At 41.3% G+C, this 17,816-nt stretch overlaps 1 protein-coding gene across 2 annotated transcripts in view; it reads right to left on the bottom strand.

The window, feature by feature from the left end:
• Positions 1-17,816, bottom strand: part of ptenb (phosphatase and tensin homolog B) — a 161,949-nt gene that overhangs the window by 37,579 nt on the left and 106,554 nt on the right. For both annotated transcript variants that reach the window (XM_068052523.1, XM_068052524.1), the window contains exons 4-5: positions 4,855-4,898; positions 4,024-4,262 (exon numbers count right to left, since the gene is read on the bottom strand). In XM_068052523.1, coding sequence (XP_067908624.1) covers positions 4,024-4,262; positions 4,855-4,898 — 283 coding nt within the window. The remainder of the gene's footprint in view (positions 1-4,023; positions 4,263-4,854; positions 4,899-17,816) is intronic.

Below are 17,816 nucleotides of genomic sequence, written 5' to 3'. Positions count from 1 at the left end.
TCAAGGGATGCACCTGTACACCAAACATTGCATGAATCACACGGCATATTAATTAGTGAAAGCAAGAGAACACTTTCTGTTTGGTAGCAAGCTCTTACAAAGGATGTCTTGTAGTGAGTAGAATTGGGATTTTCTTTCCTGATTGAGTGGGGTTCATGATCATTCTAGTTAATACTATGATTTGGAGTGTAGCTACTGACACTCACTCTCTTTCTCTTTGGCCTCCTTGTGTCGAGAGACAATGGGTAAGCGACTGCAGGTGGTCAGTGGTTTGTGGAGCAGCGCCTGGAGTGGCTATAAAGGCCAAGTCTAGCGTGACAGACTCTTCCACAGGTGCTGCAGAAAAAATTGGTTGGCGGGGCTGTTAGACAGTTGGCGCTCTCCTTGCGCTTCTGTCTTTTTTCCTGCCAACTGCTGAGTCTCTTCGACTCGCCACACTTTAGCCCCGCCTTTATGGCTGCCCGCCAGCTCTGGCAATCACTGGCAACTGACTCCCACGACTTGTGATCAATGTCACAGGACGTCACGTCGCGTTTGCAGACGTCTTTAAAGCGGAGACATGGACAGCCGGTGGGTCTGATACCAGTGGCGCGCTCGCTGTACAATGTGTCTTTGGGGATCCTGCCATCTTCCATGCGGCTCACATGGCCAAGCCATCTCAAGCGCCGCTGACTCAGTAGTGTGTATAAGCTGGGGATGTTGGCTGCCTCGAGGACTTCTGTGTTGGAGATACGGTCCTGCCACTGGATGCCAAGGATTCTCCGGAGGCAGCGAAGATGGAATGAATTGACACGTCGCTCTTGGCTGACATACGTTGTCCAGGCCTCGCTGCCATAGAGCAAGGTACTGAGGACACAGGCTTGATACACTCGGACTTTTGTGTTCCGTGTCAGTGTGCCATTTTCCCACTCTCTTGGCCAGTCTGGACATAGCAGTGGAAGCCTTTCCCATGCGCTTGTTGATTTCTGCATCGAAAGACAGGTTACTGGTGATAGTTGAGCCTAGGTAGGTGACTCTTGAACCACTTCCAGAGCGTGGTCGCCGATATTGATGGATGGAGCATTTCTGACATCCTGTCCCATGATGTTAGTTTTCTTGAGGCTGATGGTTAGGCCAAATTCATTGCAGGCAGCCGCAAACCTGTCATGAGACTCTGCAGACACTCTTCAGTGTGAGATGTTAAAGCAGCATCGTCAGCAAAGAGGAGCTACCGACACTAAACCATACAATTCCCTCATGACTATGAAACAATGGATTTCTCATATCATTTGTACCAGTCACTGGTACTGGTTGTACTCATTCCATGACTGATCTTCAACCTCTGGTCAGGGAATCTGGACTCAATACTGGCAAGCCTGAATAGTGATGTAAACAGAAGCCTCCCAGAGGTCCCAGCGAGAGGAGAGGGTTAGGCACAACAGGGCTCATGACATCTGGATGCAACAAAGGCCATTACTAATAAATGTTGCTAAACTACTTATGCAGTAGGTCACAAAGAGGATGGTAACAATGCTTGTAAATATATAACAAGCCGAGTTATGAACCAAATAAACGACATTGTTGCTTATCCTTATATGTTTGCTTTTCAGACTCAATTTAGAATCCGTGTACTGTCATTATATATGCTCAATCAATAACAAACCCAGACGTCAATGTCAGAGACAGTACCTGGAACAGAAACTCTTCCCCAATACCACTGCTGCCAGTCTTGTCCACCCCCAGTGCCTTTCCAGGACTGAAAATATGCCTGCAGTTCTTCAGAATCAACACTTGCTTGGGCAACCCAAGTGAAAACAATGGATCCCTCATAATGTTCAGCACTAACTGTTCAGTGCCAACGAAGAAAGAGATTACCAGATAATCTGTTTTTAGTGATATTGGTTGAGAGATAAACAACTCCCCACCTCTCCTTTGAAATAGTGCCATGGGATCATTTACATCCACCTAAGGCGGCAGACGTTCTTAGTTTACTGTCTCATTTGAAGGATGGATGGCATCTCCAACAGCGTAGCAGTGTCCCAGCACTGGTGTGTCAGCCTTCCTTTTGTGCTCAAGGCTCTGGAGTGAGACTTGAACCCATGACCATCTAATTCAAAGGCAAGAGTGCTACCAAATGAGCCATGCTAACACCTTGGGGTTTCCTTGGGAATGATCACGGAACCACACCCCCACACCTTCGGCTAGTACTATGGTTGTAGCAGCAGCTGTTTTAAGGACAACTTTATACTGGGATAAACATAATAATGATAACAATGGAGAGAATAAAATTGTCCGAGCACCACCTGAGATTAGGACACACCAGTGAATTGATGAAAGCTCTTCACTGAAGATCAACCTAAACTGTTGGCTAGTTCCTGATTGATGGTGCAGAACTGAAAAAATACAATACTTTCTCCCCAACCACACTACTGGAAGAAGAAAGTGGATCAGTGCATCTTCCTGTAAGCATCTGATAATATTTAACACATGATTCCTTATATGACCTGGAATTGGAGAAATGCATGCGTTAACTGGATCACAAGGTCTTTGTGTCTGGAATCAAGCTTCAACGTCCCTGCAATTAGAACTGCCTTCTAGGAAATGGAGGCACACTTTGAAATGTTGATCAACAAAGAAAGCAACATAAACTGGTATTGTGCAAGTTGATCATTGGAAATGACCAATGACTTCTAACCCCAACTTAACGGGATCTGGCTTTGGCTGGTGACCAAGGTAGTGTTGATTTGAGGAAGATTAATTACGGTTGGTTCATAATCAAGGTGTTGCCAGTAAAGTAACACAAGAAACTTTGCAACAAACAACAATCTTGAGAAACACAAAAGCTCTGGTGAATGGTCAATATTACAGGAAGATAAACTAGTGTTTTTAACAGAACCATGAACAGGAACTAGTGTGGGACAATGTCCTCAATTGTTACTGCCCACTATAGAATGACTGTAACTTGTTATCTGTATGCGCAGGTTGAATGAATGAAGAAACAACTTAAAAGGTGCCATTTATACAGGAATGAAACAAAGACAGAGGAGAAAAAAGCGAGAAAACCAAGCAAAAAACATGAAAGGGGGAATAAGAAAAAAAGAAAAAGGAAGCAAAAGAGAGAGAGAGAAAAGGTTTAAATACAATGCAAATAAATGAGGGGAAAACAAAAGAAAATATTGATAAAAGAAAAAAAATTATCAGAGGGGAGTAGCCCCTTTTATTTTTCACTCAATTCTATCCTAAAGTAAATAGATGTTTACAAGCAGGGGTGTGGATGGGAGAAACAGAGAAAACTGAAATAAATGTCGATTAAACTCATCAAGAACATTCCTTTGAATTCTACCTTCTATCACTAAGATGAAGTTAATTTTCAAGAGAAGATACAAATTAAAATACAACTCCAATTCTACATAGGAGATTTCAATTCCAGTCAAAATATGTATTCATAAAATGGGTAGTTCTGTAAATGGGACAACGTGGAGCAGGTACTAATTATAAATTGTTGACCTAACTGCTTAAAAACTACTTTTCTTCAGCTGTAGAAAACACAAATTATTTATAAATTACAATTCACTTGTGTTTCATTACTGAATGGAATGTGCCAGATTTCTGTGACAAAACCACATTCCAAATTCTCTTTTGGCAGTGCAGTACAGAGTGCAGCCAAATGCTCATGCAGAATACAATTATTTATCACGTTCTAAGCAAAAGATAATACAACCGACATTAACGCTATTCCCTGAAAATTAGTCGATAAACATTTGAATCATTTTCTTTTACCATAATTTAGAAGTTAGGAAATAGTAAAATTGAGAACGGTTTGATTCAAAATTGCTTTGAAATTTCCATTAAAATTACAGAAATTAAACATCAATTTTAAATTAATTCAGTAAAACAGGTACCCTTCAGACACTTTTCCAAAGTGCTGAATCTATTTTTCTTAAATATAATTGAGCATCAGTATCATTTATTTGACATTCAAACAAAATACTACACTTGCCATTTATTTCATATCGCTTAGTAATAAAACCTACTTCCACTGACCTTCTTATCTATAGTCCTTGCTTGTCCATAGAATTCTAGGGCTTCTTGTGCTTTTAGAAATTTGCCACGATGAAGCAAATAAGCACAGATCATTACTCCTGTCCGTCCCTTTCCAGCTTTGCAATGGATTGCTGCAACATTGTTATCGTCCTCACTCAGCCAGTGGTCTAGATCTTCACAAAATGGCTTAATGAGTTCTAGCTGTGGTGGATTGTGGTCTTCAAAAGGATATTGTGCGACTAAGAGGATAGGAGAGTAAAAATCATTAAGAGTGAGCAAACTACCATTTTTATAATTTTAGGATATATGTTATGCATAGCAGGTCACAAAAAATGCTGGAATACTGACTAAAATCAGTCCACGATTTAATTACAATAAACTTCACCAAAGGTTATTGGGACAAATTAACTTTAGCAGAATTTAAATAGTATAAAAAAATTACCCGTCAAAGCAAAAGAAAATAATAAAGCTATTGAAATATTCGTATACTGTACTAAAAATACATCTGCAATTTTATCTGCTTGGTTATCAAAATTAACTAATGCCACATGTCTTCAGCAAACAATGGTGAAAGTGATACTCATTTGAAAAAAGGCAATTTTTCAGTGTACAATTTGGACATTTTGTGCTAGACCTCTTGTACTATTTTTGCACCGTATTATGATGTAAACAGAACATTACAACTCCTGCTACACTTCCTGTTACAATAGAATCAACCTGTAGAGAACATAGAGATTTACATCACCAGATACTTTTACAATTTAGCAAATGACATGATACAAATTGGCTTCTGCTTCATAACCGCATTAATGCCTACAGTAGTTAACCCACCTCTGCAATTAAATTTAGTAGCATCATAATGTCTTTCTGCACATCTGCAAGGGAAAGTAAAAAAAAATGAATCCTCATGTCCAAACTAGGATATAACAAACACTTAAGTTTACCACGCTCTTAGGTTACTAGACATGTTGTTTACATAGACAATATGAATATACATCAAACTGAGCAGGTAAGAAAGTGTCCAACAGACATCTTACTGCAGATTAACACTGAATACATCATTTAATGTAGTCTGAAAATTGATTTTCCTCGAGATTTTAAAGGACTTTGTTTTAATATCCATTCACAAGCTGTAGTTTTCAATAACTGCAATCCAAGATAAATATTCTGTTTTGTTGCAAGCATAAAGCCTAGATTTATGAAACAAAGAATCATGATTATCTGAATCTAGTATCATTTATACAAATCGAAACATTAGCTTAGTAATAATGTTCCATCCCAAAGATCTTTATCGACTATACAAATGCCCAAAATTTGCTGTCAAAATATCACGGCTAATAGCACTCGTTATTTATGTGCAAATATCAGAGCATCTTCAAACAAGGCCAGATGCGCGATTGAACATGGAAATTGAAAAGTTGCTGCCTTGATGCACCACCATTAGCTTCCCGAAAACAGCATATTGCTGTCTGGCTCCCCATTTAAACGTATTGAGCAGCAGATAGTTCCTGTACTTGCATGGTAGTTACAAGGGAAATTCTATACAGAAAGTTAAGTCATCTCAAGTCTAAATACCCTTTTAGCAACATGATATATGTTAATTACTGCCAGTCAACCACTCTGGCATTGAAAATTAACTAGTACAAGTGTAGAGTCTCATTCCTTCAGGTTTTAAGTGTTGTTGGAGATTTATATATTTTATGATCTGGGTTCTGCAGTAAAAATAACAGAGAGACTATCAGCATTCCCTGTTATTAAAGAGTAAACCAGACACCATTTCTGCTGACTGAACATGCGCAGTTAAACATGGAAACCGGGAAGCTGCTGTTCGAGCTGTCTCGCTCCCCCAAAATCTTTGATACACTGGTACCTCGCTGACAGACTTGGCACTGAAATCCATGCTATGGCGTGGTGTTGGGATAATTATGTGATAGACACCCACTAAACAAGCCAGAAAAAGTTAGGGCTTGTCTATTCTAGTCTTTGTGAATTTTTAGCAATGTGGTAAGTCTTAATTACTGCCAAACAATCTCTCTGGCACAGAAATCTAACTTTTGAAAGTGCAGTCTCATTCCTTCAGATTTTAGTTATTGTAGGAGAGTTTTAAAACATTTAGATAGTTCTTTCCTTTTCCTTTCTGTCACTAAGCTACAATTGCTTAAAGTGCAAATAGACAAATCATGTCATAGTTACCAGGTGTTCTTTTCTCTAGAAAAGAGAGGTCTTCAAAATTCTTAAAGGTTTGAATTGAGTAGATGTAGAAGATGCGTTTCCACTTGTGGAGAAGTCCAAAACTAGGTGTCATAAATGTAAGACAATCACTAACAAACTCAATAAGGAATTCAGGAAGGATTTCTTCACTTGAGAGTGGTTATATTATGGAACTTGCTACCACTTGGAGTAGTTGATGCTTTTAAGAGGAAGCTTGATAGATACACAAGCAAGAAAGGAGTAGAAGGGTATGCTGACAGTGATTAGATGAGTAAACGATTGGGGAATATGAACACTGGCAGATCAGTTGGGCCAAATGGCCTGTTTTTGTGCTGTAAATTCTATGTAATCTGAGAATATTTTCTACAGTTTAAGTCAGCCTCAATTGTATAAAATGCTTCTTTTTAACTCTATTTATAAATTGAAATGGCAGTCATACTGACTGGTTCATATTTGTTTCTTCCCCTATCTAAATTCTCCAGCATCACATATAATTCCACTGCTAAAAGGTTAGATAACATGTACACAACATCTACCAATGTTACATTATAATCAGCATCCAGATAAGAAGAAAGAATGGCCAGCGTCATACGAGAGATACTTCATCCATTCCAGTAAAAGTTAACCTGTCTATGACATAGCAAAGATTGGAGTTCAACTTGACAACCATAAAAGCTGCTGCAGTTTTTAAAAACAAGCTTACCAAACTAATATGGACATTAGTAATGAACAACATGCACCCCCTAATACTGCGATAATATGGAAAGAGCTAATATAGTACCTAACATTATATATTACAACAATGAAGCCAGGTAGACAAATACACAGCTAGAGGACCAGTGCCAGAAATGAGAGGGGGCAGTGGGCAACAAGGACAGAAAATTGGCACCACAGCCAAAAAAACTAGTTATTTTTAAATGTTCCTTAGCTGAAATAAATTCCAGTTCCGCAGAGTTCAGAAAGCATTCAAACTTCTGTTATACAAAGCTTTAGTTTAAAAAAACGTCAGGACCTCTTAATTTGAAAAATAAAGCCCAAGTAATTTCAAAAGGAAATTTGCCCATTCTCCTTTCATTCTTTTAATCTTTTCCCCTCATCCCTTTTAACTTCTCTCTTTCATTGGTTATTTCGACAGTGGCAAAAGTTGTCTGAATCTTAGGGGATGGTGACAGGAACAATTGTACCCACTGTGTCAAACTGAGGTATTTTACACTTTGAAAGCTCGACCTCAACTATGTAGCGTGCAAACTTTTTCTGCACAGAGCTGCACATACAATTCCATTCCAAAATCAGAATTTCATGCTGGTGATTATTCTACATGAGGATCATTTTTGTTGGAAACAGAACTAACTGATGATGCCCCAGTGACCATTATGGCCAAAGCAAGCAAAGCATTTCATAGGCTCAACACTCCAATTGGCTAATCCAATTTCCACAGATGCCAATTATGCTTCAGGAGATCCATGAGCTGGCACTTGTATAGGCTGACACCACCACGTATTGTCTGCGTGATCAACTGTCAATATTGAAATTTCATAGCCAAGGTTATGCTCCAGCTTGTTTTATGTCTTTTACTACTTACTCTGATTTCACTTGCCTTGTTCCAGATCATTGTACAGAGTCCTTTTTGCCATTCTGGAGTATCCCTTAAGTACAACATACTGTGACCAGCACAGCAGGACAGCCTTAAGTCAATGATTTTCGTACACTTGAATTGAAGGTTTTACAGTTGGCAATTTTTTCTTGCCATTTGATGTGTATAAAGTAGTTCAAGTGTTTGAGGTAGAATTCGTCATGCTACCAGAAGTGACGATGGTAAAAGGATAATGATGTGACAACAACCTTATATGCTTTGTTTTGAGCTTAATTATATCTTAGTTTTAGGCGTGACCTTTCACTCTTCCGGCTGCAGGGATGGCTTTACTGGTAAAAGTGTGCACTTCAACTATTAGTGCATCAGTTACGAACACTTCAACAAGGTCAACAAGGCTGGGAACATTATGATGATTTGGTTTGATGTAGTACTTACCAAAAGTTGGCTGATAAATAAAACGTTATTTTCTTCAGTACTATGTAAATACTTCAGTGGGAATCTTGCTTCACCAAGGAAAAATGCCTGCACAGGAATGGCATTATTTTGAAGTGACTTGCACCAAGCCATTCCACTTTCCTTTCAGATGTTAGTAATGCACACATTGTACTCCAATGCGTACCACCCACCATCTTTTCCACTGCCCAGATTTCAATACGAAATGCCTAGACAGTAATTTAAATTTCACTTTCAAATAGAAAGGTCACTGGGATCATACACAAGCTCTTTAATAAGTGGGAGCTGCTTGACGATTCAAGCTTGTGCCTCAAATATGTGCCTTTCACACCATTGTTTGGCTGGTTAGAAAGTAGAAGATGGGAAGGACCAGAGTGGGGAGAATACAAAAATATCCGTTAAAAAGGAATTGTGGGCTTTATTTTTAATTCAATTTTCCCCTCACAACAAAGTCTATTCAGCATTTTGTAAACTGTTAACAGGAATCCACCTTCAACCGAGTCAGTCTTATCTGCAGAGCTTACCATTCAGGCTGTTACATCTGCTCCAGTAGAATTTTCTAACTAGGAAGCACAGTATTGCTGCAGGCTCAAGAAAATGCACAGCAAGTCATCTGACGCGAAACACAATAGAATTGCAATCCCTAAGGATTTTGGTTACTTAGGAGCTAAAGTTACAAGGAATCCAAGTTTCCTTTATAAAACTAATTTCAACAACCTGCATTTCGATAAGAACCTTTAACATCGAAAAATATTCCAAGGTGCTTACTGAACAAAATTTGGCACTAAGACATATAAGGAGATATTAGGACAGGTGACCAAAAGCTTGGTCAAGGAGTAGGGTGGCCACTGCTGGAGGCCAAGAATACCGGACACCAGACAAGCAGCGCTGCCGCGTGAGGGAAAAACGTCACCACGCACGGAGATGATGCCATCATGGCCCTCCCATCCACAAGCCTGCAACAAAAAATGCACAAGAACCACCTGTTTGTGAGTATAATGGATTAATTTCAAATGAAAACCGTTGATGAGAACAGCAAATGGAATGGCAGTGTATTCCTGGCCAGTCATTGTCTTTTAGACTCTTGTATTTTGCATCAGGTGCATCAGGAGAGAGAGGTCGAAAGGCCAGAGGCTTAGAGAGAGAGTTCCAGAGTGTAAAGCGCAGGCTATCAAAGGTGGAACAATTTGCATCGCGGATGTGCAAGATGCCAGAATTGGAGCAGTAAAGGTTATCTTGCGGGGCAGTGGAGGTGTAAGAGGTTTCAGAGATGGTGGGGCACGACAACATGGCCATGGAGGGATCTGAAAATAAGAATTTTAAAATCAAGGTGTCGATAGACTGGGAGTCAACGTAGGTCAGCAAGCGCAGGTCAGCAAGCCAACAGGACTTGGTGCAAGTGAGGATAATGACAGCAGAATTTTGGATGAGTTCGAGTTTATGAAGCATGCAAGATGGGATACCAGCAAGGAAAGCATTGAAATGGTCAAGTCGAGAGGTAACAAAGTCATGGATGAGGGCTTCAGCAGATGTGCTGAGGCAGAAGTGCAGACATATGGGGCTGAATTTTACCAGCCCCCTTGCGTCAGGGGTGGTGGCAGAGGGGACCGTAAAATACTTGCGGGAGTGAGCTGCCACAACTCTCGACGCTGAGAAGGCCCTGCCGCATTTTACCGGCGGCGGTGAGGCCTTGGTGCGACACCCAGCAGCAGGGTCTTCATTTAAATCTTGAATTTAGGCAATTCAAATACATTCACCTGGTCCTGGTGGCCTTTCCACGGCAACATAGCCGTAACTCGCGCACCTTCGCACACAGAGTTCTGAGACGAGACACTGGTGGGGAAGTGGGAAGACTGAAATTATCAGGGTGGTGGGGGGGGAAAGCTGAGAATACATTTTTTATTGGCTGTGGGGATGGCGGGAAGGGATTGAAGACCAAAAGTCATGAGGTTGGGTGGGGGGGGGGGGGGGGGGGGGTTGGAAGAGAGGTGGGGAGTTCAGGATGGGAATAAAATTAATGGCTGCCATATTGGCATATAAAACAACCATTGGGGGGGTTGGGAAAGGGCCTCCAACTTTTGATTTTTATTTTAAAAAATAAAGTACTTTCCCTTGAAAAATGCAAATTTTTGTTAAGGGTTTGAAGCCCTTTAAAAATGGTGCTGGCGCCTGCGCAGTAGCGTCGGATGCCATTGCCAGGGACGGAGCAGCCGCCCCACTACGTCATCAGGGATGGCTGCTCCGTCCCCTCCATTTAAATGAAGCCGCTGGCTTCAAAGCGCACCCCCATGAAGTGCGGCGCGCTAATAAAATTCAGCCCGTGATGTCACAGAGGGGAAAGTAGGCATGCCTTGGTAATGGAGCGACTAGGTGGTCGAAAGCTCAAGTCAGGGTCAAATGGGATGCCGAGGTTGTGAACAGTCTGGTTCAGCTTCAGACAGTGGCCAGGGAGAGCGATGGAGTCAGTAGCTAGGGAAGAGTGTTTGTGGGAGGGACAAAGATAATGGCTTTGGTCTTCTCATATTTAGTTGGAGGAAATTTTCAACAACTGCAGTTATTTTGTTGGAAGGACTACATTTCCTATTTCCTTAGACACTGAAAATTGTCAAGAAACATTTAAAGTTGCTGTAATTTCCAAATGCTCCAGGTATGGATACTGAGATCATATTTGAATAATTCAATATGATTGTCTCATTCTTATGGACCAGTAAGTAGTACAAAATCAATTAAGTTAAAAACCTAGCTGTTCAAATCCACTTAATATTTAGATTGGAAGGGAATAATGGAGGATTGCATAATATGGAGCGGAAGCACTGTCTGTCAACATCCATTGTTAATATCCATGTTTGCCATACCAAATTTCCATACCAATACTTTTCCTGTATTGATTTGTCAGATGTTTGGACATTACACATGATAAAAAGGGCAGTAGTCCATTAAATTGAATCTTGCCAATGTGTATTTTGTCTTGAAGTTAGATGACCGACATTGTAAAGTCATTCTCCTTTTGTAGTGGGCCATTACTGGGTCATGTTACCGGAAAAAGCCTAACAGGTAGAAACACTTTAATATTCTGAATGAGATCATGACACAAGAGACGTCTCCTGCGACCGACCCCTTAAGTATCCCACCAAATGATTCTCTTCAGACTCTGTCCATTAAACGCCACTTGATTTTGACCTGGGCCAGAGTAATACAGACCTGCTGCAAATTTTGAAGGTGCAGATGGGCACCAGAACAAAGGGAATTCATCAGGCAGGTAATTTAGTTGTTTTCTTTGGCTCGTACCTGCACCCCACCACTGCCGCCAACCCACCACATTGCTACTGACTGGTCAAGTATACAAGGTCCAAAGGGAGATGCTTACATTATAATGATAATTCCTGCTTCAAGCTCAGAATGTTCAAATGAGCTAAATTAAAACAAAGTTTAGTAAAGGTATGCCAGCTACTTCAGGTAAATGTATGACAAATACTATCCATGGATACTTGCCTGATAGATGCTCAGCAATGTAGCTGTATAATGAGTGTGCATATCACGGTGGTGGTAACAAAAAGACCACCCTGTAAGTCATTGGGAGTACTGTAATTTAGTTACTGATTTGCTCAGATTTCTAGAACGATAAAGAGGTTTGATTTAATTTCCTTCAGCTATTGGTTTTATCCATATGGGCGAATACCAATACAATATAATTGCATATCTAAATCATACCAATGAGAAAAACACAAAATCAGGCATTACAATTTCTTTATTGAGATGTAAAGTAAATATCACTTTGGGTAAGAACCTCAGTTATGTTTAAAAACCTACAATCTAAATGCCAGTGTACAGAGGGATGATCAACTATCTGTGCTTCAATCTCACGATGTAGAAGCTATATTTACCAGCAACTATTTTATTTTTATTTAGAGATACAGCACTGAAACAGGCCCTTTGGCCCACCGAGTCTGTGCCGACCAACAACCACCCATTTATACTAAACCTGCAGTAATCCCATATTCCCTACCACCTAACTATACTAGGGGCAATTTACAATAGCCAATTTACCTATCAACCTGCAAGTCTTTGGCTGTGGGAGGCGGAGCACCCAGTGAAAATCCACACGGTCACAAGGAGAACTTGCAAACTCCGCACAGGCATTACCCAGAATTGAACCCGGGTCCCTGGAGCTGTGAGGCTGCAGTGCTAACCACTGCGCCACTGCATTGACTTTTACATCACAAGAATCACTTGTGGAAGGAGCATTTAGTAAGTAAAGGTATATACCAGCTCGAAATTTATGGAGGATGGCTTGGATACAGCTACTCAATACCTTGTACAAAAGAATAATTCATAAATATTCTCCCAAAGAACCTGAAGAATGAGCAAAAAGGCTGAGGTGGTGACAATGTGGATCCAATGGAACTTCACATAAGATGATTGTCAACAAGAGACCAAAAATACTCATGGGCAGATGACAACCTACGTGAAAAGGTCTAATGTTGCTAGAGGAACGCCAGTAGGCAAAACATTTGCAGTGTACACACAATCTGTTGGTGGTTCACAAGAAGAAAGGCGGACAACTTCTGATGAGGAAAGGCACTGACTTAATAAGCATTTCCTTTTAACAGCCAAATCAAGTGGAAAACTGTTGATTTCAGGCACAGAATCCGCTCCATCTAGAGAAGAGGTGGTTCACATTATGGGATGTAGACGTCACAAGAGCATTGTTTGTCAAGATTGAGAGAATCACTATTTTAGAGACCGAAATAGTGTTATCAAAATGAAATTCCTTGTTTGCACCAAATATTTTTGGAAGATCAGGGGAAATGGTAGTACTATTTAAGGAAACTAGGTCCATCAGAAGGGCATATGATCCAGCTTCCAGGCTGTGGTCTATGGCCATGGAACAAAAAATATGTGGCCAGTGATGCAAAGATATCCATCTTTGAATGATACCAAATCATGAAAATGATTTGGACAACTTTCGGATGTATCTTGCTGAATGGTGGTCTGACCAACTTATCAACTCTGTCTAGGTATTGTCTCAAAAGTATCGGCTATGGACTCAGGTACCAGACAGATCATGCAGTGTTGTGTTGAGAGAGAAGCAGATCATGGGTCCTGCCTTACTTGTTGACATACTGGACTACTGTTGTGCCATCTATTCAGACTTATTCAAATTGTCTAGTACCAGAGATTGAAAGAATTTAAGCGCTAGCCACACTGCTTATAACACAAGTTGACTGATGTACCAGGCGCACTCAGATGCTGTCTACTGAATCCAAAGATCCTGAAGTTGAGCAACCCAACCTGACAAACGCATGTCACTTGAATGAGTTGAGAAAGGAGATTTGGTTGCAATCAAACTCACTGAAGTGCTTTGACCACTACATCTTGGCTGAAGCAGATCAATCACAGTGACAGACAGCCTGTGGTGGGGGATTGCTGGTGGAGTATGTTCAACTGAAACAATCTCATGAATAGTCACATGCAGATACCACAAGATGACTAGGTATTCAGAGGTATTGCTGTGCTGAAATTACTGCATCTTCGACAAATAGGTCCACGGATCCACAAAAGGTGCTAAAGTAATCTAGGACTTGAGAGAATGCCTAAAAAAAGGTCATCACCTCTGTGGCTTTAAGCATGCCTTTGCAATTTACTACAAAGCAAAACTCATGGAGGGTGCTGAGCACCTGGCAGATAACTAATCAAACCAATCCCTGATTTGGAGATCTTAAAGAGCTGTCTATGTTAGTGGTTTACAAACTTTATAATGTGGGGGATCCCATGAAAATACTGCCAAACATCTTGGACAACCTGCCTAAATTCTAAAAGACAACGCCAGCTACCCAAAGGAAATGCTGTAATGGCGAAAAGAAATTACTCTTGGCAACAAATGTGTAAAAACACATCAGAGTTGTAATGCAACAATGGCAATTTATTTAAATAGCAAGAATACTGCGAAGAATTGTTAAAAATACAAGCGAGTTGAAACGGAGGATGAGAACAAGACAGTAAATATTTTAAATGATTATTTCCTAAAAGTATTCACAAGCAAAGACACAAACTACTTGCCTCCCCCACCTAAAAAAAAGTACCAAAGCAAAATTCAAGTCTTTGATAGAAACAAGTTAGAAGCCTAAAGAATTCTCCTTCTGACGCTGGGCTAAGCTTCCAACCCAATATCCTCTCCATCATCAAGACCGACTACTTCCATCTCCATAACATTACCTGCCTCTGCCCCTGCTGCAGCCATTTGCGGTGAAACCCTCATCCAGGCAGTTATTACCTCCAGAGTTGACTATTCCAATGCTCTCCTGGCTGGTCTCCCACCTTCCACTCTCCATAAACTTTATCTCATCCAAACTCCGCTACTCATATCCTATCTTGCACCAAATCACGTTCACCCATCACACTTGTGCTTGCTGATCTACATTGGCTCTTGGTGCGACAACACCTTGAATTTAAAATTCTTTTCCTAGTGTTCAAATCCCTCCATGCCCTCACCTCTCCTTATTTTAGTTTCCTCCTTCAGCCCGACAAGCTCCAGACCTTGTCGCATTCTTAGCCAAGCTGTTCCAGTACAGCTACAACACTGGTATCTACCTGGCAATATGGAAAATTTCCCAGGTATGTCCAACCCGGCCAATTACCACTCCATCGGTCTACTCCCAATCATCAATAAAGTGATGGAAGGTGTTGTTGACAGTGCTATCAAGCGGCGCTTGCTTAGCAATAACCTGCTCAATGATGCTCAGTTTGGATTTCGCCAGAGCCACTCAGCTCCTAACCTCTTTACAGCCTTGGTTCAAATATGGTCAAAAGAGCTAAACTCAAGAGATGAAGTGATAGTGACTGCCTTAGACATCAAGGCAGCATTTGACCAAGTATGGCATCAAGGAGCCCTAGCAAACTGAAGTCAATGGGAATCATGGGGAAAAATCTCTGCTGGTTGGAGCCATACCTAGCTCAAAGGAAGATGGTTGTGGTTGTTGGAGGTCAATCATCTCAGCTCCAGGACATCACTACAGGAGTTCCTCAGGGTAGTGTCCTAGACCCAACCATCTTCAGCTTCTTTATCAATAACCTTCCTTTAATCATAAGGTCAGAAGCAGGGATGTTCGCTGATGATTGCACAATGTTCAGCACCAATCGTGACTCCTCAGATACTGAAGCAGTCCGTGTAGAAATGCAGCAAGATCGAGACAATACCCAGGCTTGGGCTGATAAGTGGCAAGTAACATTCGTGCCACACATTGCCAGGCAATGACCATTTCCAACAAGACAGAAGCTAACGATTTCCCCTTGACATTCAATGGCATTACCATCGCTGATCCCCAACTAACAACATCCTGGGGGTTACCATTGACCAGAAACTGAACTGGAGTAGCCATAGAATACTGTGGCTGCAAGAGCAGGTCAGAGGCGAGGAATCCTGCGGCGAGTAACTCGTCTCCTGACTCCCCAAAGCCTGTCCACCATCTACAACGCACAAGTTAGGAGTGTGATGGAATACTCTCCCTCCAACAACACTCAAGAAGCTCGACACCATCCAGGACAAAGCAACCCCCATGATTGGTACCCTATTCACAAACCTTCACTCCCTCCACCACCGACGCACAATGGCAGCAGTGTGTACCATCTACAAGATGCACTGCAGCAACACACCAATGCTCCTTAAACAGCACCTTCCAAATCCACGACTTCTACCACCTAGGACAAGGGCAGCAAATGCATGGGAACTCCACCACCTGCAAGTTCCCCTCCAAGCCACACACCATCCTGACTTGGAACGAGTTCCTTCACTGTAGCTGGGTCAAAATCCTGGAACTCCCTTCCGAACAGCACTGTATGTCCTTACCCCACATGTACTGCAGTAGTTCAAGAAGGCAGCTCACCACCACCTTCTCAAGGGCAATCAGGGATGGGAAATAAATGCTGGCCTAGCCAGCGATGCCCACATCCCACGAATGAATTAAAAAAAGCTTCCGAGATCTCTGCATTCTTCCAACTCTTGCCATTTGTGTATCCCCAATTTCCATTGCTCCACCATTGGTGGTCTTGCCTCAGCTGCCTAAGGCCTACACTCTGGAATTCCCTCCTTAGGCCTCGTCGGCACTCTCTCCTCTAAGATGCTCCTTAAACCCTATGTCTTTGACCAAGCTTTTGGTCACCTGTCCTAATATCTCATTCTGCAGCTCGGAGTCAAATTTTGCCCGATAATGTGCCTAAAAAGTACCTTTGGACATTCAACTACTAAATTAAAAGTACTACATAAATGCAAGTTGTCAAGCCAAATAAATCTCCACAGTTAGACTGGGATATTTATTAACAGAATGTCGAGGTGTTTTGAGAGATGTCGACGTCATTACAAGAGTGTTAGTCAGACATTGGGGAGGTGTCAGAAAATCAGAAACAGGCTAGTACGGTATACGTATTCAAAAAGATGGCACAACAGACAAAAGTGTTAAATCTTACTTCAATTTAATGGAAAAAATTGGAATCTATTATGAGTAAACTTAAGCATTATTTGTACAACAGCCACTTTGTGAACAGCAGTCCAACATGTCTTTAAACAGAGAAGGGCCTATCTGACCAGTCGTCGTTGTCTCTTTGAGGAAAATTATGACTTAAGCTGACTGTGCTCTAAGCCATAAATTGTTGTGCACTTAAAACTTCCAAAACACACTGGATAATGTTCCACACAAAAAACTACTAGTTAACCTCAAAGTGAGGAGGATTGAGAGCATAATTTGTGAATGTCTAACAACTTGGCTGATGGGTATAAACCAATAGATACTGATTAGCAATATTCCCTCAACCTGAAAGTCCTTGCATACGCCGCACACATGCCAGCCCCTGTAAATTACCGCAATTAAAGGGGCCGCACTTCAAAGAAATCACCTGCGCACTCAAATAAGAGTTACATGTAATGTTGTGGGGCAATAATGAATGGGATACCCCAGAATTCAGTGCTGGGTCCATTACAGTTTTCACTTTATATAAATTGTTACAATTCAGATAGCCAGGTGTTTAAGAATAGAACTGGAGCCTGGTCTTTACACAAGTTTTTATTTACATGACAAACATGCATCTCCAAACCCAACCCCCACAGTTTCAGTCTGCTGCTATATATAGCAGCTCAAGTTTCAGAATATGGGATCGCCCTTTAAGACAGAGATAAGAAGGAATTTCATCTGAGGGTCGAGAATCTCAAAGCTGCAGAGGCCGATTCATTGAACACATTCAAGGCTGAGACAGACAGATTTTTGAACCATAGGGGAGTCAAGGTTTATGGGGAACAGGCAGGAAAAGCGGAGCTGAGGCCAAGATCAGATCAGCCATGACCTTGGTGAATGGCGAAGCAGGCTTGCTCTTATGAATCCGCAGTTAATGCCAACCACCCAAATACAACGAACATCAATGATTTGGATTCAGAAACTCAATACAAATGAATCAAGTTTGCATACCATATCAACCTATGGGTAGTGGAATCAAAGGAGATAGTTCAGAAATTACAGAATGAGTTGGACAGAATGCAACAGGACTG

The sequence above is a fragment of the Heterodontus francisci genome, chromosome 20 (assembly GCF_036365525.1).
Source record: "Heterodontus francisci isolate sHetFra1 chromosome 20, sHetFra1.hap1, whole genome shotgun sequence".
NCBI lineage: Eukaryota > Metazoa > Chordata > Chondrichthyes > Heterodontiformes > Heterodontidae > Heterodontus > Heterodontus francisci.
Note: the sequence above shows the minus strand (reverse complement) of the source record. Positions and strands in the feature narration are given on the sequence as shown.